The sequence below is a fragment of the Prunus persica genome, chromosome G8 (assembly GCF_000346465.2).
Source record: "Prunus persica cultivar Lovell chromosome G8, Prunus_persica_NCBIv2, whole genome shotgun sequence".
Classification (NCBI taxonomy): Eukaryota; Viridiplantae; Streptophyta; class Magnoliopsida; order Rosales; family Rosaceae; genus Prunus; species Prunus persica.
Genome location: NC_034016.1, coordinates 238,320 through 261,083, shown reverse-complemented (window position 1 = coordinate 261,083; position 22,764 = coordinate 238,320). Strand labels below are relative to the sequence as shown.

At 36.5% G+C, this 22,764-nt stretch overlaps 3 protein-coding genes across 6 annotated transcripts; 2 read left to right on the top strand and 1 right to left on the bottom strand.

Moving 5' to 3' along the window:
• On the top strand, window positions 6,979-10,769 carry LOC18768571 (RING-H2 finger protein ATL7). The gene is made up of 4 exons (XM_007201171.2): window positions 6,979-7,811; window positions 7,915-7,997; window positions 9,190-9,611; window positions 10,156-10,769. The coding sequence occupies exons 1-4, from the start codon at window positions 7,572-7,574 to the stop codon at window positions 10,158-10,160; spliced, it is 750 nt and encodes a 249-aa protein (XP_007201233.1). The 5' UTR covers window positions 6,979-7,571; the 3' UTR covers window positions 10,161-10,769.
• Window positions 13,303-15,734, top strand: LOC18767538 (phytolongin Phyl1.1). Of its 2 annotated transcripts, none has more exons than XM_007200500.2 (2): window positions 13,303-13,669; window positions 14,221-15,734. In XM_007200500.2, the coding sequence occupies exon 2, from the start codon at window positions 14,425-14,427 to the stop codon at window positions 15,259-15,261; it is 837 nt and encodes a 278-aa protein (XP_007200562.1). In that variant the 5' UTR covers window positions 13,303-13,669; window positions 14,221-14,424; the 3' UTR covers window positions 15,262-15,734. The 2 variants fall into 2 exon arrangements, with proteins under 2 accessions (XP_007200562.1, XP_020425435.1); XM_020569846.1 differs by lacking the exon at window positions 13,303-13,669 and adding an exon at window positions 13,676-14,091.
• On the bottom strand, window positions 16,679-21,957 carry LOC18768536 (probable inactive tRNA-specific adenosine deaminase-like protein 3). Of its 3 annotated transcripts, none has more exons than XM_020569844.1 (8): window positions 21,586-21,957; window positions 21,312-21,385; window positions 20,879-21,000; window positions 20,230-20,312; window positions 19,571-19,670; window positions 18,331-18,789; window positions 17,925-18,034; window positions 16,679-17,236 (listed from the first exon to the last, which is right to left on the bottom strand). In XM_020569844.1, the coding sequence occupies exons 1-8, from the start codon at window positions 21,627-21,629 to the stop codon at window positions 17,062-17,064; spliced, it is 1,167 nt and encodes a 388-aa protein (XP_020425433.1). In that variant the 5' UTR covers window positions 21,630-21,957; the 3' UTR covers window positions 16,679-17,061. The 3 variants fall into 3 exon arrangements, with proteins under 3 accessions (XP_020425433.1, XP_007201050.1, XP_020425434.1); XM_007200988.2 differs by having other exon boundaries at window positions 21,581-21,956; XM_020569845.1 differs by lacking the exon at window positions 18,331-18,789 and having other exon boundaries at window positions 21,581-21,957.

Here is a 22,764-nt window from a genome sequence, read left to right as displayed (position 1 = left end):
ACATGAAATTATCGATCTGCAAAAAAAGGCACTTTTTCATTGGACTAGACTTTGTTGGCAATAGAAAACTTTATATTCAAATCTAGATGTTTGATACTACTCTAGCCATGCTCAAAGGATGGTTTTTTTGCACTAAAATAGTCCAACTTGTCTAAGGCAGAAGCTGCACATGTGATGTTTACATAACCATTGTCAATGACCAATAGAAACAAAGAGAAAATAGGAGTTTCATTTCTCTAGAGAAAACCACAAATAATAATAATAATAATAATAATGCTGACTTTTTATTATTTATTTAATTTTTTAACAAGGTGGTAAAAAAAATTATAAAAAGATTAGCTTGTTGTAAATTAAAACAAAAAAAAATCAATATATTTAATAAAGGTAAATTTGGAAAATAAAAAGTAGTTTGTATGATATATTAATGACATTGTTTTTTTAAAAAAAATTAAAAGCTATAGTATTTTTTTTTTTTTGACATTGTTTTTTTTTTTAAAATTAAAAGCAATAGTAATTTTTTTTTGACATTGTTTTAAGTGTAAGGAAATTGACACATGTCATAAGGAGAAGGGAAAAAATCCAAAAAAAAAAAGGTTTCTACCATTCTCCTTTATTTAATCACTATTGTCCGCATTAAACAAAAAAAAGGCTATTTAATTAATGAATCTGTTATAAAATAACCTGGGATATGTGCGAATTTTGAGCTGCACGTAAAGTAGATGAGACACAGTATTTAACGAGGTTCGGCTACGCCTACGTCCTCGGAGAGCAGCAACAGTAACTTTTCACTATATAATAATATGACTACAATAGTGTTTACAATATATGTGACTCACTGAATTTTCTCTCTGCTTACTTACCCTCTTCTTTCCTCTTCTCTCTCTTTCCTCTTTTCCTTTTCTTCTTTCCGTTTCCTATCTCTTTCTCTCTTCTTCTTTTCCTATTTTCTTTCTCTCTTCTTCTTTCTCTATTTATAGACATGTTAAATGGCACCCGTGATTCTACAATACACATCAGTGAGTGTGCAGCTGATAAACCTCCAAATACTTTGCTTCATTTTCTTTGTGGGCCCCATAAATGTGGGCTCCACATGTTTCTTCTTTACAACACTCCCCCTTGGAGACCACATGTCCCTAGATTGGTTGCCTCATTAAAACCTTGCTTGGAAAAACCCAGTGGGAAAAAACCTAAGCGAAGGAAAAAGAGTACAACGTGCATATGTCCTATGTTAGAGGACTTTTGAATGCTCCCCCTGATTTTGCATGCTCCAACTTGATTGCTTGCAGAGTTGTCGTAATCCGATGCCATGCACTAACTTTTGGAATGTACATTTCGGCAATGATTTAGTGAAGAGATCTGCCAGGTTATCACTTGAACGGATTTGTCTGACTTTGATTTCTTGACTCTTCTGGAGCTCATGTGTATAGAAAAACTTTGGTGATATGTGCTTGGTCCTGTCACCCTTAATATATCCTCCTGTGATCTGAGCAATACAAGCTGCATTGTCCTCATTCAGAATTGTTGGAGTGTCTGTTGTTGAGGGTAGGGCACATGTGCTTCGAATGTGATGGATTACCGACCTTAACCAAACGCATTCACGACTGGCTTCATGGAGGGCAAGTATTTCTGAGTGATTAGAAGATGTGGCCACTAATGTTTGTTTTGTTGAGCGCCATGAGATCGCAGTTCCTCCACATGTAAATACATACCCAGTCTGTGATCGTCCTTGATGTGGATCAGAGAGATATCTTGCATCAGCATAACCAATAATACTCTGGGCATTGGTCGATTCACTGGAATAGAATAACCCCATGTCTGTTGTCCCACGAAGGTATCGTAGAACATGTTTGATGCCGGTCCAGTGTCGCCTTGTTGGAGCAGAACTGTACCTTGCTAACAGATTTATTGAGAATGATATGTCTGGTCTGGTACATTGTGCTAGGTACAATAAGGCACCTATTGCACTAAGATATGGTACTTCTGGACCAAGGACCATTTCATCATTCTCTTTTGGACGATATGGGTCTTTCTTAGTGTCAAGCGATCGAACGACCATTGGAGTGCTAAGTGGATGGGCTTTATCTATGCCAAACCGTTCCAATACTTTCTCAGTATAAGTTGATTGATGCACCAAAATTCCATTAGCACTGTGCTCAATCTGCAAGCCAAGACAATATTTTGTCTTTCCAAGGTCCTTCATCTCAAACTCACGTTTGAGATAATCAACAGTCTTTTAAAGCTCTTCAGAAGTTCCAATTAGATTCATGTCATCGACATATACTGCCACTATCGCAAATCCAGACTCTGATTTCTTAATAAACACACATGGGCAAATAGGATCATTTGTGTATCCTTCCTTCAGTAAATACTTACTGAGACGATTGTACCACATTCGTCCAGATTGTTTTAGCCCATATAATGATTTTCTCAATTTAACTGAGAACATGTCCCGTGGTTTGTTTCTGGCTGCTTCAGGCAACCTGAATCCTTCTGGAACTTTCATGTATATATCTGTATCCAATTCTCCATACAAATATGCGGTAATGACATCCATGAGTCTCATTTCAAGTTTTTCTGAAACCGCCAAACTTATTAGGTAACGGAATGTAATTGTGTCCATTACTGGAGAGTACGTTTCCACATAATCAATTCCAGGCCTTTGTGAAAAACCTTGCGCAACGAGTCGCGCTTTATACCTTGAGATCTCATTTTTCTCATTGCGCTTTCTTGTAAATACCCACTTGTAACCTACAGGGTTCACATTGGGTGGAGTTGGACTAATATGTCCAAAAACACTCCTTTTTTCCAAAGAATTTAATTCTGCCTGGATTGCATCTTTCCACTTGGGCCAATCTTGCCTCTGTGTACATTCATTAATAGAGCACGGCTCAATATCATCATATTTTATGATCTCAGCAGCCACTGAGAATGCAAATATATCATCGATGATCATCTCATTTCTACTCCACAATTCATCAGTGGACGTATAATTTATGGAGATTTCTTGACTTTCAGGTACGGTTGCCACTCCAGGGGCACTTGTCTCACCAATGACGTTTTCCTTGTCAAGAAGTACCTGTCCCTCTTTGGGGGCATTTGAATTATGAATTGTGGGCTCTCTATTTATTTCATTTGGATTCATTTTGTCTATCAACTTCCTCTTTCGAGGAATTGAATCCTTTGAGCCTAGTGGTCTGCCACGTTTTAGGCGTGCAGCAGATGAACCATTTGCTGGGACATTGCTTTGTCCATTATGGACATCAATCCGTGCGGGTGTATTTGCAGCTGGGATATGAGATTTCGTCACCTTTGCTGCATCATTAAATGCATCTGGCATCTGATTGGCAATACTTTGGAGGTGAACGATCCTTCTCACTTCGTTTTCGCATTGAGCAGTATGAGGATCGAGATGAGACAATGTGGATACATTCCAGGATAATTCATGTCATTTTTCAGGAATGAGTTTGCCTTGTTCTTTAGACACATATTTTTCTCCCCCTAATGGTGGGAAGATTGTTTCATCAAAATCACAATCCGCAAATCGTGCGGTAAAAATATCACCCGTCAGGGGTGCCAAGTATCTGATGATAGATGGTGAATCAAAACCAACATAAATTCCCAATCTGCGTTGAGGGCCCATCTTAGTACGTTGCGGTGGTGCAATGGGCACATATACCGCACACCCAAAAATTCTTAAATGTGAAATGTTTGGTTGATTTCCCAATACGAGTTGTATTGGAGAACATTGATTGTTGGTGACGGGCCTCAATCGCACAAGCGATGCTGCATGTAAAATGGCATATCCCCAAGCAGAAACTGGCAACTTTGTTTTCATTAGCAAAGTGCGTGCTATCAATTGAAGGCGTTTAATTAAAGCTTCTGCCAAGCCATTTTGAGTATGCACATGGGGAACAGGATGTTCAATATCAATGCCTAGTGACATGCAATAGTCATCAAAAGTCTGAGATGTAAATTCACCAGCATTATCGAGTCTGATTGACTTAATGGGATAATCTGGGAATTGGGCTCGTAATTTAATTATATGAGCCAAAAGCCTAGCAAATGCCATATTCCGAGTAGATAAAAGACAAACATGTGACCATCGGGTAGATGCGTCTACCAAGACCATAAAGTACCGAAATGGTCCACATGGGGGATGAATGGGTCCACAAATGTCCCCTTGAATTCTCTGCAAAAATGATGGAGACTCAACATCAACCTTTGGTTGTGATGGTCTGATCACCAACTTCCCTTGTGAACAAGCTTGGCAAAAGATGTCGCTTGATAACATAATGTGTTTAGTCAACAAGGGATGTCATTTAGAGTTGGTGATGATCCTGCGCATCATGGTGGATCCAGGATGACCCAACCTGTCATGCCAAAGCTTAAAAGCATTTGAGTCAGTGGACTCTTGGTCCATGACATATGTGCCTCAATTGTCCATATGGTTGTGTAATACAACCCTGATGAGAGCTCACAAAGCTTTTCCAGTATACGCTTTTGAGTATCACTGGAGGTAATACAAAGATATTCCATGTTTTCCTCTTTCTTTGTTTCAACATGGTAGCCATTCAAACGTATATCTTTGAAACTCAACAGATTCCTTCTGGAGTTAGATGAATACAAAGCATCTGGAATGGACAGTATTGTTCCATTCGGTAACATAATTTGGGCTATTCCTGAACCTTCAATCAGATCTGCAGGACCTGATATGGTTGTTACCTTTGCTTTTGTAAGCATTAATTTTGAGAAATACTTCCGATCTTGAAGGATCGTATGAGTAGTTGCGCTGTCTGCGAGACAAATATCTCTGCCATAGCCTTTGTTTTGAGGGCATCCATAATTTACATCCATGCCACCAAATAAGTAAAATAAGCTGGATTAATAAAGAAGAAAACATTACCACTTTTATTGGATTGAAATTTAAACAACACTTCAGCTAATACAAATAGTATATTAAGGAATTGAATCTAATTCGGACACATAACCTTCATTCCCTCTTTCAGTAACAAAATCAGAAACATCTAGATGCGTCTTGTTTAGCTGACGTGATATTTCTGATGAGCCATCTGTGGCTGGCGGAGCATGATCAATGTAATTTATCTCCACTTTCCTGTTCTTAAGTGAAGCTTGATAGAGATCCGCCAAATGCCTGGGCGTACGACATGCGCGCACCCAATGTCCCTTTGCACCACATCTGTGACAAGGGCTTTCAACATTTCTAGGCACATGGCTCATCTGTGCCTTTCCCTTATTACGGGATGCATTTTTGCCATTCGTGGATGGACCGCTCCTTGGACCTAAACCCTCTGAACGAGTACCACGATTTTTTTCTACTTCCTTGCCAGTGGCCACGCTTGCCCCCTCGCTCACGTTTGTAGATACTGCCACGAGATGAAGTGGCATTCACTTCCTGAGATGCAGCATTTATTTCAGGAAGTGGTGCTGAGCCCGTTGGGCGAGATTGGTGATTCTTTAATAAGAGCTCATTATTCTGCTCAGCTAACAAGAGGCAAGATACAAGTTCCGAGTACTTCTTGAAACCGCTATGTCTGTATTGCTGCTGAAGGAGGACATTTGAAGCATGAAAAGTGCTCAGAGTTTTTTCGAGCATATCCTCATCAGATATATTTTCCCCACATAGCCTCATTAATGAGGTAATTCTGTGCATAGCAGAGTTATACTCGGACACTGACTTGAAATCTTGAAATCTCAAGTGGGTCCATTCGTATCTAGCTCTTGGGAGAGTCACCGTCTTCTGGTGATCGTATATTTCACCTAGAGCTTTCCACAGAACCAACGGTTCATCAACCACCACATATTCGCTCTTCAGCGCTTCATGAATGTGGCGGCGAAGAAAGATCATGGCCTTCGCATTCTCTTCAGGCGAAGCATCATTCTCATCTACAATTGTTTGTCCGAGGCCATTGGCTCGTAGATGAATTTTGGCATCCAGGACCCATGATAAATAGTTGTCCCCGGAAAGGTCCAAGGCAGCAAACTCTAGTTTTGCCAAATTTGCCATCCAAAACTTTAGGCTCGAGATCTGGAATATTAAGCCACTTATTAATAGGAATTTCAGGTCCTCATTATTCAGGTATATTAATTGATGATAAAAGTAAAGTGTTATGAATTTGCTGGTATGGACGATAAACCCGCACCATACCTTAAATGTGCGGTAAAGTAAATGTGCTTGTATGTGCACTAATTCTGCTCCATGCATTTAAATAAAAGTAAAGGCGTGGACGATAAACCCGCACCACCCTTTAAATAAATATTGCCGTATGGGTAATAAGCCTACACCATACCATAAATAAAATTAAATGTGAGGTTAAAACCACCACCGAATAAAAAAAAAAAGTTAGTATTAGTAACGGTCTCCCACTGATAATATGTTTAGTATTACCAAGGGTCCATTTTTGTTAATGGTTAGTAATAGAGAAGCAGATAAATATAGTATATTATATAGTGTTGAGTTGGAAAATTTTCAGAAATAAAAGGAGAGACTATCGTGCTGATAACGTGTTATAAAATAACCTGGGATATGTGCGAATTTTGAGCTGCACGTAAAGTAGATGAGACACAGTATTTAACGAGGTTCGGCTACGCCTACGTCCTCGGAGAGCAGCAACAGTAACTTTTCACTATATAATAATATGACTACAATAGTGTTTACAATATGTGTGACTCACTGAATTTTCTCTGCTTACTTACCCTCTTCTTTCCTCTTCTCTCTCTTTCCTCTTTTCCTTTTCTTCTTTCCGTTTCCTATCTCTTTCTCTCTTCTTCTTTTCCTATTTTCTTTCTCTCTTCTTCTTTCTCTATTTATAGACATGTTAAATGGCACCCGTGATTCTACAATACACATCCGTGAGTGTGCAGCTGATAAACCTCCAAATACTTTGCTTAATTTTCTTTGTGGGCCCCATAAATGTGGGTTCCACATATTTCTTCTTTACAACAGAATCCAACGGCTAAAATTGATGAGATGAGCATTTGTAAGTGTGAGTGAAGTTGTTTGACAGGGCAGGAGCACTGGCCTTGGCTTGGGGTATGGTGATAACACACGTGCAGTTCTGGGGCAAGTTGGCATGGCATCTGTGATCTACTCAGAATCTCATCGTCTCATTTCATGATCCTCATTCCCGCACCCAACTCTTCTTTTTTATTTCACTTTATTATAATTATAATTTATATACCACTTCTTCCCACTATAATCTTCTTTGTTTCTCTCTCTCTCTCTCTCTCTGTGCTTGCTTCTAGTCCTAAATACACATGGAATCTTTTCATCTTAGTGGTATATGCTACTGCTTTTCATCAAACAAATCTGTCTCAAATTCTCTCATCTGGGTCTTCTTCAAAACTTTTACATTTTTCTCAATCATTTGTCAATAATATGGAATCTCCTTTAGATTTGAGCCGTTGAAGAAGTGCATCTTCAAACCACACTTCCCCTCTCTCATTTCATTTCTCACTGGATTCCGTTCATTGAGATCTTACTTTCAAGACAAGACTCTCAAATTTATCTAATTAATTTCATTTTTGTAGCCTGTAGTAGGGGATTTGAGGTGATGTCTTATAATCATGTATATCCGAGATGTTGCTTAAACTCTTCAGACTCTTCTAGTAAGTCAAAAGAAAGTCCTTCAGGTCAATTCAAGCTTTACCAGTTCTTCGTGTTCTGTGTACCAATCTTCTTCACTTTCATCCTCCTCTTCGTCTTCTACTTGTTCTATCTTCGCCCTCGACGGGTCAATTGGTCATCTCTTAGAATGACAACCTCTCCACAGATTAACAATGACATTGCCACTGTGAGAATTATTTATTTTCCCTGTGCATCTGTTTCACTGTTTGTTTATCTGTTTGCATTTTGGGCTCATATCAATTTTTTATGTTAAAATGGTTTACCTGCAGGTTGAATTGGGCTTGAAAAAAGAACTGAGAGAGATGCTACCCATTATTGTATATAAGGAGAGCTTCTCCGTCAGAGATACACAGTGAGTGGGGCTTTCCTTCTTTTCTATCAATTTTGCTCTGTGTTTGATATTTTTAAGTTAATCATGATGCTTTTGTTTTGTGTAATTGGAATGCAATGACTGCTTAAGTGTATTAGCTTTGTTTTTGTTTCAAACGTTCTATGTCAGTGATCAATCTGGGTTTCTTTCTATTTATTGGCCACAAAAAGAAAAAAAAAAAAATACTTCCATGTATACTAAGGATTGGGTTTCTTTCTATTTAGTGGGATCACCAATCCTTTGTATGTTGTGGCCAGAAGATGTATATCACTTTTCTTCTAGATAATCTCGTTTTGTTCCACACAGAGAGACCAGGAGTAAGACAAGATGACCATCCAACCTAATACAAGTTTGATACTTTTGAACTAAATTTAAGTTTTAATAGTTTGCAGAAAGAGCTGTAAAGTCATGCCCAATGTAATTTAACACCTCTAAAATCACATTTGTTGTTATCATTTTTTTTATTATTTTATTTTAAAATAACAGAGAGACCTCAAACCATTTGAGTTCTGTTGGGACAAATGGTTCGAATCTAGTAATCAAGTAACAAAGATGTCACCCGGGTTGGTGGTAAAACTTCATTGGCACACCTGAGGCTTTAGGTTATCAGCAAGTCAACTTATATCAACAGATAAATATCATGAATATTTGTCTGTTTCCTTCCTTGTTCATAAATTAGACTTGTGGTACAATGAGTGCCTAGGGATTTCATAATTGCTTAGCATTAAAGTATAAAAATTGTTTTCAAAGAAATTGGTTACTTTCTGCAAATGCTAGGAAAGAATATTCAAACAAACATGACTATTGATGACAGGATGAGATACAAAAAGTTGGATAAATAAATTATTGGAGCTATTACTAAAAAAATTGTCAAAAGAATCAATTCATGCCATAAAATCTGAGTGATTGTTTTGGTGAATATCGAAATCAGTAATTGTTTCAGACATGGCCTTACTGTTTCAAACAAATATGGTTGAATTTCTCAAAATCATATTAAATTAAAACTAACACGTCTTAATGTCCATAAATTTTTATTTAGCACAAAGTACAGCTATTAGTTTACTATATAATTTCAAAATTATTTCCATGATGGTCTGTTCTTTTTAGATGAAAATAAATCCTTAGAACTTTTAGCATTCTCTCAACCAAAGAGGCATGTTTTGTTTTTCTGCAGATGCTCAGTATGCCTGGGCGACTATCAAGCAGAGGATAGGCTTCAACAAATACCAGCCTGTGCCCATACATTTCATATTGATTGCATTGATAGCTGGCTTTCCACCCACAGCACCTGTCCACTCTGCCGCCTATCCCTCCTTTCGTCTCATAAATCTCAAAATGAATCGCCTGATGTACCGGTGGAGTCGAGTCATGAATATTCTGTTGCAGAGAATAATTTTGTAACACCCCTTCCACAGATGCCTCAAGCGTGTGAAGAAACAGAAGCTACAGAGTCCGGGTTGAGGAATAAGGAACCTAGAACTGCCCTACACAGTTCCGAAGAAGATCCAAGAAGTTCTCAATGGGTTGATTGTAAGCGAGAATTGAGGGATGTAGGAAATGCAACTGAGTTGCATGAGCATACTCGTGGATCTTCTGGTAATTTGTTATTTTTTTATCATTAGCTTAGCTGATTCTTTTTTTCCCTCACATTTTTGCCCCCGTTTTCAAAAGAATTGGTTAAAGAAGTTTTTCTTTTGCTATTATATAAATGCAATTATCAGAATTTGATTATCACATTTCCACTGGATATCATTATTGTGATGGATTGTGCCTTTTCCTATGTTTTATTTATGAGACACAACTTCTTGTCTTAATTCTCATTTGTGAATTTGTTTAACAAATGCCTATCATTTGCACTTTCAAGTAGTACAGAAAGTACTAGAGTAATTAATCTGTTGTATCTCCAAATTTGACTTTATTCAATGAGGTCGCTTCCACCACCAGCTTTAGGAAGAGCACCAGATAAAAAGAATCTGGGTTTAGCCATTAAACTCCTAAACGACTTTTCAGGATCATCCAAATAGTCTCCTTGAACAGCTGACCTCACAGATCTCTAAATGTCTGTATACTAATTTGATTAAATATGATAAATTTTCAGCTAATGACATCTCTTTGGTTCTCTGTCTGTCTATCCACACAGCTTGAGTTGAATTGAGGCATCAAAGCTGACAGTACCATCAAGAATTCTGCATACAAGTATAGTATCCAAGTGAGACACAGCGGTTAGTGTAAAAGCTTCTAAACTGCCATATTTCGAGAGAGTATTTGGTCGAATTCTTCTATAGAAAGGCAAGAAGCAGCTAAACTGAAACATTCGAGAAATTTTGATTTTAACATCCAAGAAGATGAAGGCTTGCTCATCAGCAAGGAGTTGCTAAGAACAATCGATGGAGTTCCTGTATAATTTACAAACAAGTACATTGGTGTTTTCAGATGGGAAAAGAAAAGCTTTGATGAAGGGTTTTCCTATTGATCTGGTGTCGGTCTTGCCTTGATGAGAACGTTTGGTTGCTTGTAGGTGAGTTTATCACTTGCCTGAATCTGATAGGCATCCAATTCTCATTTTCCCAATGAATATTTGAACAATATCCACTTTTATGTGGTGATTAGTGATTAGTGGAGTTTGAGAATTAAGATTTGATTGTAATGAAGGGTTACTATTTACTTGGCATGAGCCATGAGAGTGTTGTATGAGTCATGCAACTACTATCTTGCAAGGCCTTTTCTTATGATAATCATCTTTCTGGTGCATTACAGTTGTTGTTAGCAATAATTTTATGGTTGTTAAATTATTTTATTTTAATATATGTTTATGTTATGTTATTTTTTTGAAGAGTAATGCACACTTATCACATTTTTACTCCATATTTATATACCACATAATGTGACATGTCCATATCAAATGTCACATCAATTAAATCAATGAAGTATATTTTAATTAAGAAAATTAGAAAAATAAATAAGGGAATAAATCATAAAATAAAATAAAATATTAAATAATTTTAATAAACATTTCTCTATTAAAAAAAAATTGAAATTTGGACAAGATTCGAAAAACAAATTTTGAAAAAAAAAAAAGGGGAAAAAAAGATGAAGGAAACAGCGAACATAAGGGAAAAAAAAAGGGGCCGTTGGAACATAAAATACAATTAGGGGTTAATCGTTTTATTAGTCCTTAAACTTAGACCCGTTTTGCATTTGAGTACCTCAATTTTCAAAATGGTTCACATGGTCATTCAACTTCACTTTAGTTAGGACAAATCGTCCTGCCATTAATATTGTTAAATTTTCTGTTAAATGCAAAGGCAAAATGGTATTTTTGTATCAAAATTGATTAAAATATGAATAAAAAATTAAAAAATTAAAAAATCAAAATTATACTCTCTCTCTCCCCCTCTATCCCGATTTCTACTCCCCAAAAACTTATTTATTTATTTTTGTTGTTTTTTATTTGATTTTCTTTTATTGTTATTTTAAAGATATGATTATTTATTTATTTATTTGGTTTTAATATAAAAATAACATTTTGCCCTTGCATTTAATAGAAAAAGTTAAGAAAATTGACGATAGGACCATTTTTGTCTTAACGAAAGTGAAGTTAAAGGACCACAAGAACTATTTTAGAAATTTAGGTACTCAAATGCAAATCAGGTCTAAATTCAGGGACTAATAAAACGATTAACCTTACAATTAGGGATGCTAGAAAACAGTGGGGCCTGCTTGGGCTCTAAAGCTCCAAGGAGGTGGAGCCCTATGAACACTCTAATGCAATGGGTGTAGCACTTTTTGCTATTTTTAACCTATAACACAATGATATTTGGAATAACCTTTTCACCTATCATTGTGTTATTAACTCGGGATAAAAAAGTTTTTTTTGCCAATTAAGGCTCCCCCTTGGGGATGGCCTAACAAGAGTCTTCTTCTAGGTCCAATTGAACAACATCCACACTTTTACAACAAACACCATTTTACTACTTTTTTCTTTGAATAAACCTTTTTTTGTCTTTAGCTTAAAAATCAGCTTTTTAAAAAGAAATGTGACTAGTAACATATCTTTAGTATAGTGTAATAAAGTGTGAATTGTATAAATGGAGATATGTAGTGAAATAGTATTTAGGTTTAGTTTGAAGTTACACTGTTACTTCGTCAGCTAACACATTAATTGACAAATTTTTAAATAGGAATTTTGGTGATAATTTGCTTTGACCATCATACTCTGTGAATAAACACATGTATTATAACCATCGATGACAATTCTTCTATTTATTAACTATTGAAAAAGTAAAATTGTTCATTTCATTAACTATTTATTAGCTAGTAGGAGCTTCTTGTTTCCCAAACACGGGGAATGAAAGAAATTGAATTTCCTAATCTTCATTTCTCGGCGTTCTTAAACATGGAAATGGACATCCTCCATTCCTATCTCATGGGAGCTTTTTATCATTTTCTCTAAACCAAACCCCTAATTCATTCTTTTCAACAACAACAATCCCTAATTTTCAGACCAAAAATTAAACCAAACTCTAGAATTTCGAACGTGAAATCTACACGATTGGAGAATGATCTGGTGTAGCGCAATGTAGGGGGAGATCGGCCCGTGGGGTTGAATTTGGGGGCAATCCAATGTTAGAGATCTTCGTGCTCCTGGCTTGTTTGTAAATGACGTCGTCATGGCTGCTCGAAGAGGTTCAAGAAAGCGTGAGAAAATTAGAAGGTTCACAATGATAAGTTAATGGCGGTTAGGGTTTTCTACTAATCTCTGGGAATTCTTATTATCTACCTAATTCAGACCATTGAAAAAAAAAAAAAAAACCCAAATTCAGACAAAAAATGAAACCAAACCGTAGAATTTCCAACGTGAGAACCACTTCAAATCTTTAACAATACAAGGGCCCACATTATTATTTTTGTTTTGGAACAACAAACATCCAATTAATCCAATACTTTATTCAAGGAAATGTTTAGTTATAATGCAACAATGGTTGAGTTTTAGCACATTGGGTTGGAGATGGCCTTAAGTAACACAAATATTTAAGGGACGACACAATGACGGGTAAACCAAATCGAACTGTCTAATCAGATCATTAGAGGGTTGAGTTGGTCTAATAATGAGTGAGTCTTGGGTTCAAAAATTCATAAACCGCTTTGTACATGTTGAGTTATTGTTTGGAGCCAAAACTTAAAAATGAGTTTATGTTGAGTTTATTAGACCGAACTGTCCAATCTAATCACAAAAAGTTTGAATTGAGTTAGCCTAATAATAAGCCGATCTTGAATTCAAAAAATTATAAACAACTATATATCAAGTTGAATTACGAATTATACCAAAACCGACCCAACCCAACCAACCCATGGCCGGCCCTACTAATATTTGCCGATCGATCGCTCCGCATCTTCATCTTTTGTTTGTGTTTAGTAGCTCCTCCATTTTGTCCGTATGTTGAAATAGAAGACCCAAACTAGAACAAAGAAAAGTCAAAATGTCAACTAGAATACGTAGCATAGAGATGTACTACTCGCATCGCATGTGAAGCAAACAATCGCTTTGTTTGGAGGCTTTGCCATTTTAACACCTCCTCTCTCTCCTCAGTGAGCCAGTCCTCACATGTATAATTTGGCTCCTGCCCAAGGCTTCTATTGGAGAGTTTCTTCAGGTAAATCTGTGGCATAAACCTTTTTTCGATCTGTTTGGTTGATGAGAAAATTGTTCAAAGAGAGAGCATTTTTCTCTTACAAGTCCTTCCAAAGTCAGACCAGTTGTTGGAGGGGACTTGAATTTTTCTTCCCTTCTTACTATTTATCGATACCAAACAGAACTAGACCAGTCGTTGACCTTCAATTTTCAATATATTGCCCCTAGATCTTTGTGTTTTTCTGAAGCTGTGTAGTTAGGTCAATCTAAAATTTTGATTTTCTCTCTAGTATTTGGTATAACTTGTGGTCCCTTTCTTTCATTGATTACACTGAACGTTTGATTTCGTGGGTCTCATAGCATGTATTTTTTGGGTTTTGCGATGTCGTTATTTAATTAGAAACTTTCAATTTCCTGACTTCTAACTTGTGCTGAAGCCTGAAGGTAATGACTGATGAATTTTTGTGGGTGGGTTTGTTAGGAATCTTGTTGTATTTTCATTGATTGTCTATTTCTCTTTGTTCTGATTACAGATTAGGGTCCTGAGAGTAGTTTCTTTTCTTGCTCTTGTAGGTGGTCCTGAAAAGCCAAAACCAATGCATGGTGGACTTACATTCTTGACTTTGAGTACTTAGCTGAAGAACTGCTCTTGTATTTCTTGGACGCTTTTGATTTTGTATCTGAGTTGTTTACATAATTACATTTCGTTTGGTACTGACGATGCTTGGCACTGAGGTTCACCAGTAGAATTGGTTGTAGACTACAATTGAATATAATATGGGTTCCATTCAAAATACCGTTTACTACTGTTGTGTATCAAGGGGTAATCGGATCCTTTATGTATACAGTGGTGGAGATGGTGAAATTGAGAACTTGGCTACTTTGTGCTTGGAAAAGACTCCTCCTTTTCATAGGTGGTATTTTGAGACAGTGGGCAAAAGGACTTATGGGTTCCTAATTGAAGATGGGTATATTTATTTCACAATTGTTGATGAGAGTCTGGGAAGCCCTGGTGTTCTTCAATTTCTGGAGCATTTGAGAGACGAATTCAAGAAGGTAGACAGGAAGGGTTCCAGGGGAAGTTTGTCGAGTATGAGCTCTGTTGGCATACAAGAACAGTTAGTCCCCGTTATCCACCGCTTGATCACCTCCTTGGAGAATGTTTCTCAGAGTGGTAGTAATTGGACAGCTGAAACTTCCCTGTCACTTCATGCTGGTCTTTCTCCATCACCAAATGGTGCAAACGGACAAACTGAAGTTGCCACTTCTACAAAAGCCCCTCTATTGGGGAAGCCTAACAAGCAAGATAAGAAGAAGGCGAAAGATCATGTTATTGCTATGAGAGACATTGAGTTGGAGGAACATAGGAAATCTACGGATAGAGGTGTCAATATTGACTCAGCAAATTCAGATTCTAATAGCCATGCTGGAGCAGGTTCTTCAATTGCATTACAAAAAGATTTGGGCTCAATGAGGATTAGGTCAGGCTCTCAAGGCATTCGAAAGAAGTGGTGTCGCCAAGTGCGAATCGTCCTTGCCATTGATGCGGCTGTTTGTGTAATACTGTTTGTGATATGGTTATTGATATGTAATGGTATTGCGTGCATCCGTTGAATATCTTGTAATATAAATATGATTCCAAACTTGATCAGTTTCTAAAGTGGAGCTTGAAATCATGACTAGAGATGCAGAAAATCATAAGTCATCAAGAAACAGGTCTCCGGAGAGAGATAGAGAAGAAAAGGTGGTGGAGAGGGAGAGGGAAGAGGGAGAGATTGAAAGAAGTATATGGAAGCAAAGTATTAACCTTCTCAATGCTGTTTTTACATCTGTTTGAAGGTATGTGCTCAAAATACAGATGGTTGAGGAATTTGGTGTATAGTTTTACAGTTCCAATGCTTTGTATATTCAGATTTATAAAATTATCAACTTCTCAGTTCGAGTGTTTCGATGACCTTTTGCAATTACATAATATTTGTAGTTGCTGGGATTTTTGGATGTCTTCTTCAATCATTTCAGTATTATTCTTGGTTTTTTGGGATAATGTATCATGCATTGAAGCATCCTATTAGGTATTGTTGTATGCGTAACCTCTCTCTTGCTTTGTTTATATTTGTTCATCATTCTCAGCATCTTTGGTGGCTGGCTGGTTGGGGGTGGAACCAGCCAGCTATATAAAATTCTTTTTACAATTTAGGGAATTGCTAGGATGTTTTTTATTTTTCAAATGGAGGGGTTTGTCACTGGTTGTTTTTGTATTTTTCCCAAATTATTTTCTTCTCACAAAAAAAGATATCGTGTAACATGCATGATATTGTGTTGCGAGGTAATTAAAACATTCTGAAGGGATTAGTTGCAATTGTAGTTCAATTGCTATTATAAAGGTGTGATAATGTCCCAAGTAACTCTTGGTCTAATTATATTTGCTTTTTCAATTTTGGGAGACATTTGAATCCCCAAAAATTGATAACAGAAAAGGTTTATATACTCCGACTTTAATAAAAGTACTGTTAACGAAAGCCAATTCACCTTAAAAGAAAAAAAAAAAAAAAAAAGCTCAATAAGGTGTTGGTGTTACACAATTGTTTCAAACAGGTAAATTGCTTAGAGAGGCATGAAATGACAAAAATTGAAAGTTAAAATTGCTCTAATCGAGTAGTTAAATCCTACATGAATTTAAAAACTAGAAGAGATGTCAAAAATAACATATCAAAAAGCTTGATATCAAATATATATTTTTTATTATTTTAGTTATAGACCCACTATCATTGAGTCACTTTTCAAATTTTATGCATTATATAGGCCTCTTTTACTTCTAAAAACATAATAAAATAATATGATATTCAACATTTCGAGTGGAGTTAAATTTTTTCCAAAGTGTCAAAATGCCACATAGGCCATCAAATTTGAATTTAACATTTTGCAAGATGCTCTTAGATTGCAATCAACCAGTTCTTGAAAAGGACTTTGTGGATCCTACATGCTTTTTCAAAATAACAGTTGGGCATCACACTGTTTTTCACTTCAACTCTTTCAACAACTTGGATATTACTTTCAAACCATAGCTACTTTGGAGATTGAATGGTGAACAAAATTATAAATGTGCCCATGTAGTTTGCAGCACTTATGATCCTCTTAATTGATAAAACATTGCATGATAAATAGAGTCACAAAGGTAGAGGTGGATAGGCAAATGAAATCTTCTTGAGCTTGAAGCATTGAAGCCTTGGATTGCTTGCGTTCTTGGCTAAATGGGTAATGGCTAACCAGTCAGTCAGTCAGTAATCTAGTTGAGTTGAGTTGAGTTGGCTTCCTGGTAAAACAATGTCTTAGTCTAGTCCACAAATGAGCTGATGCAGAACACAATCAAACCAATATTCTCATTTCATTTGTACTCATTTGGTAATTGAAGTTTCATCCCTCCCTACTAAGGATTTGTTGAGGCACTAACACTCTGAATACAGCATAGTGATGATTTAAGCTTGTTTCCCCTTGTAGTCTGTGAACACTACCCAATGCCCCTGCATCCGGGTTTGGGAAAGCAAAGAATATACGCCTAATTCTCTGATGGACAAGTGCCATTGCACACCTTTAATAAGAATATAATATCAGAATATTGAACATAATAAAACTAGTTTAAAACAAAAAACACAAACTCAGGTTTCCAGTTTCCACAGAGAGAGAGAGAGAGAGAGAGAGAGAGAGAGAGAGAGAGTTTCATAGTGGACATTTCAATTGCATACAGTGTGTATCAGCCAATGCAAGATTTCTCTAAAACAATCCTTTCCACACATTATCTAGTGTGTACAGAGGATGCAACACAGATTTATAATGCGAATTGTATATAAATGTGCATTTATTTGACAGACAACAAAAGATAGATTTTACCAATGGAGCTCAGGATGACAGAACCGAAATGATCAAGCCTAGATATGGAAAAGATGAAATAACCTAAGGATACGATGTCAAATCATGCCTACATTTCCAGACCTTTGAATTGGAATACCTACGAGATTATGAAAGAAGTATGATTAACAAAATTTAAGATGTCAACTAGGTTCAAGTTCCTATCAGCAAGCATGTAAAGGCAGTGTAAGAGTTAAAGAAACAAATAATAATAAGAAGTTACAGACAAGGATTTCAGTAGGGAACCATAATTATCATTTGGACCATACACCACACAAGCATAAAAAATTCAAAGAAATGTTACTATCAGGAAAACTAACAAATTCAGGGACACAGTAGAAATCTAGTGAGTACACTATTCATGAACTTACATTATGCACGGCTCCCAAACAAGGTACATGTCAAAACCTGTACACAGATAAGGCCTGGCTGATAAAGAACTGGAACCTTCACCATTAGTCAGATTGTCGTCACTGTGAACCTGAATAGATAATAAGATTCTTAAATATTAATTTGATACAAGTCACCCAACCCAAGAACTTCGATTGTTCAAAGACAATGTTATTGTGAAATTACAGTTATACAATTTTAATGATTGTGTGACAATGATGTACTTCACATTTCACAAGTTTCATATTCAAAGCAATAGGTCCCCTACTGAGAAAAAAAGAACTCCTAAATGACGGGAAATGAGTGGACACTAGACAATCCCTCCCTTATCCTCATTTAGTGCTCTCCCCAAAATGGCTCAATTTGAAGCACAAAGAAACAACTCACATTTGTAGAATTAGTCTTTTGTCTTTTTGCTGGAGAGCCTGCAGAAGAAGACTGCATGTTGTCCATTTCAAAAGACTTATCTTGGATTTTTCCCAAACTGGGGAAAAGATATCTGTCTCTGGCAGCAGAAGATTCAATAGCAACAATGGCAGCATGACGTAAAGGGTGCCAATAACACGAACTCATGTCTGATTGTTGATCAGCCCATTGCCAAGGATATAAACAAGATACGCCGGTACATAATTGTTTTGATTTGTCTGGAAAACTATTTGAATGCACAGTTTGATGGTTCAATACTCCATCCGAATCACTATGGGAAATAAAAGCTTCTAGCTTTTCACAGCAACTGGTTTCAAGGGTGATCTTGTTTGTGGGACTATACGAAGAGCAAGTTTGATCACATGCAGTAGTGATTACCTGTTTAACTGAAGGATCCACTATAACTGCAGCATTGACTACCTGCAGATAGAGTAAAGGTTTCAATTAAGGGTCAATCCTACATTGAGAATTTAAGCCTTGCATTACACAGAATAAACTCTTTGGCTGGGTTGGATGCCATAACTTTAACATGATAGCGTAGCAGGCAATCCATCCATGTGTTAGACCCAGTTTTGCCACACGTGCACTAAATCACCCAACATAATTGACCCATGTGTTTGGCTCAGGAGAACCACACGTGAGGAGACGTGTTGAAAACATAAATCCTACATCGAGAATTCTAAGCCTTGCATCAACTTTAAGAAGTTGCTGTCTGCAACCCAATCTCTACCAGAAAGAAGTTTCCATAAAAAAACTTAGCCCCGTGCCTCTGAACAAATTTCAAGAATGAAGATTATGACCAACTCCTTTACAATCATTTATCATCTTTCTTAGAGGAAAAGTCAATATTTCCTCATTTGTTGACAATTTTTATACTCAAACTGATGCTGATCCACGTGTGTTGAGCAGCACTAACAAGGATACAACAGGGTGCTGGCTGAAAAATAAATAAATAATAAGGCTGGAAGAGATAAACATACATAGCACCACCCTGACCCTCCCAATTCATTTAGGATTCTTAATAATACTTTCAAAATATTAGCATCATTTTGAATATTTGAAAGCCTATGAGCAAAGGTTGACAAGTACTTCTGAAAGTCACAATGCTGATATGAGATAGATATTCATAGAGAGAGAGAGAGAGAGAGAGAGAGAGAGAGAGAGAGAGAGAGAGGCAACACAAAGAAAATAAAATAGTTACCAAATTATCGCTAGACTTTGCCAACTGAATAGCGTACTTCATGAATCTGAACACTGATTGTGAGTCCTCTTCACTGAATCCAGTAATGCCATCAATATTACTGCATTTAAAAGGTGAAGGACAAACAAACAGAAGTTAAGATAATATGAAACAAATAATTATTTGACATGTGTTGGAGCATTGCAGAACCAGCAGCTACAGGGAAAAAAAGAAGAAGAAACAAAACCCACACTGCAAAGGTGCAAATAGAAAAGAATATTTACAACCATCCAATATGACACCTTACACTTGTAAATGCAAATACTTTTTCTTATTTTTCCTGCCAGCATTAGCATAACTCATTGTCAGGTTCCATTTTCGTCATATATTATTAATATAATTAATGTTAGGCAACATGAATTATATTACTGTAAATAGCACTTTGGCAAGCTATCACATCACCTTGTTCCATCATATATGTTCAGGAACAAATTCTAGGACTATTGTTCATCCTTACTGAGATATTTTTCACCTCCTCATCTCCCTAAACTTAGAAAGGAAAAACTAAATACTCCTGAACATCAATGATAGAGCTCACTAGTCCACAAAGAAATACATTACTAAGAAGTAAATTATTGTTAAAAAGGAAAAACACTTGGATAAACAAAACAAGAGCTTACTAGGTTGGTGGATGATAAGATGTTGGCCATAGCTTGCATTGTTCTTCCCACTCTTCTTTTGATAATGCAGCATACTTGCAGACCTAAAATTGAGTTGATTGACATGTATAAAACATGACAGTCTTGTCTAAAGCCAAAGTAAACAAACACAAGAGCATGTTTGGAGACTACCAGAAGAAGAGTAGGTTTCCAGAAAATAATAACAAAACTCATGCAAATCAAATTGCAATATTCAAAATGGGATAGTAAGTTCATGTGGAGGGGATCATAAAACTTTTTAATAAAGGGCATCATTGTATTTACAAGGCAAGGTCTAAGTGCAATTGCGTGAAAGTGAAGTATTAAGTAAAACAAAGGCCAAGAACAATCTCGAAATTCAATAGAATGCAATTAAAATGATTCCACTCAATAGTAAGATTATAGAGAATAATCAGTGTAATGCAAGATTATTGATAGTGCAATATTTTAATACCTTATAACAAGAGAAACATTAGGATTTTTTTTACATACTGACATAATTAAAATAATCCCCTTATGCAACTAAGACATCAAATATTACAATAGCACGACAGTAGTCTTTCAAATGTATCTTATATATATATAAGAAGCACTAATTAAACACGATTAAAATGGAAAAAGAAAGACCCACTTTTGTGATAAAAGGACTCAACTTGTAGGAATTCATTAGCTCCTGTACATCATTCTGCATGCTCTCCAACTGATTACCATTTTCAGAAGCTAGACATAGGATCACAGATAGTTGAGTTTTTCCTGTAAGGTAAACTGATAGTCAACACCGTAAAGATAAGATAGTAAGAGCAACGTGGTCCAACCGTGTCAGGTAAATATCGTCTTGGCATAAAAGTATCATTTATTTGTAATCACCAATCTTCTTCCTTTTTTTGTTTTTTTGATCAATTGGGGATGAGAGAATTCGAACTCGGACCTCTTCCAACATTTGGAAGAAGTACCACCAGACCAAGAGCTAGTTGGTAATATACAATCTTCAACAAATTAAAGTTAGGTAGGGTTTAGGGTTTAACAACACCAAATAAAGTTAGGTAGGGCAGACAGAAACAGACCTCCTTCAACAAATTTCTTCTTCACCCGCTTCACGTGGCGGAGATTTTCCAATGGTGATATTTGATTCAAACGCCTACACAAATTTAATTACTTTTTCGGATCAATTTCGTCAAAAAGAGAAAGAATTGCAAGGCAGAAACACAATTACGACATACCCAGTAAAACAAAACAAACCAATATCATCATGTTAATAGAAAATATAAAGAAAAACAAAAACAAAAACAGAGTAATGGTAGCAAAAGTAGAAGAAGAAGAAGGCAAGCAGCACCTTACAAGAGTGTTAGCAAATTTTGGGTCGATGAGTGACGCAATTGCATCCACTGTGGGTTGTTGGTCGGGAGCGATTGGGGGGTTGTCTGGGATGTGGAGGATCTGCCACGTGTCCATATTCTAGCTGGTTATCGTGTTCTTGTGGGTGGGCTAAGGGCTACAAATAAGAAGTAAGAAGGGGTTTTCAGTTTCGGATGCTGTCTGCCTGTCTGTCTGTCGGCGATGATATTCCCAGGGTTTTTAGCAACGTTCAAGTCCAAGGCGGGAGAGGGAACAAAGCAGCAAATACTCACTCGAGGCTTTCTTTTATTTTCCTTTTTTATTTATTTATTAGGAAGACTTCATTTTTATCATTGAAATGACATGTCAATACAAATTCAACTGCCCACGTCATAAGGCTGAATATATAAAATACTATCGCTCTTTTATTCCCAAAAAAAAAAAAATAATAAAAATCCGTGGAAGATGTAAATTCATTTAAAAGATTTCACTTGTATATTTTTCATAAACACATTATTTGTTTAAAAAGTTATCTTATTTACATGCAAGTTTTTGGCCATTTTTCTTTATCAGCTGCTGGATATGCTAATATGGGTTAATGACATAATTTATTTTTTTTCCCGTTTAAAGAATAGTATAAATAAATATCCACTTCTAGTATTTTATAATTACTCGGGCTGCTGGCTTGCCAATAGAATAGAGATGGTAAATTAAGATGCATCCCAAATATCTTTTCCACATGAGCAAAATCCGCCCGACGGAGGTGAAAATGTGGAATTACAACTCTATAGACTTGGTACTCATTTTGATCATATTTTTCAATCATAAAATTCATAAAAAGAAAGACGTTAATGATTCACTTTTTAAGACTGCACGCACCAAACACCTACATTTGTTTGTATAACAAGAATTGGCTTGGTGCTACTACAACCCATAAACTATCAAAAGGAAAATCCCCAAAGTGACAGTCTAATCAGGTAGGTATACGAATTTTGGCCCAAAATAAGTAATCTTCGCCCAAATTATAAGCAGTAACATCATATAATTAGACACTAAGAGCAACTCCACCCCTTAGGGCAAAGTCTAAGGCAAGGGCAAGCTAGGGCAAGCAAGGGCTGACACTATTCACGTGAATAGTGTCAGCCTTGCCATTTGTGGTTCCACCCACAAGGGCAAAGTCTA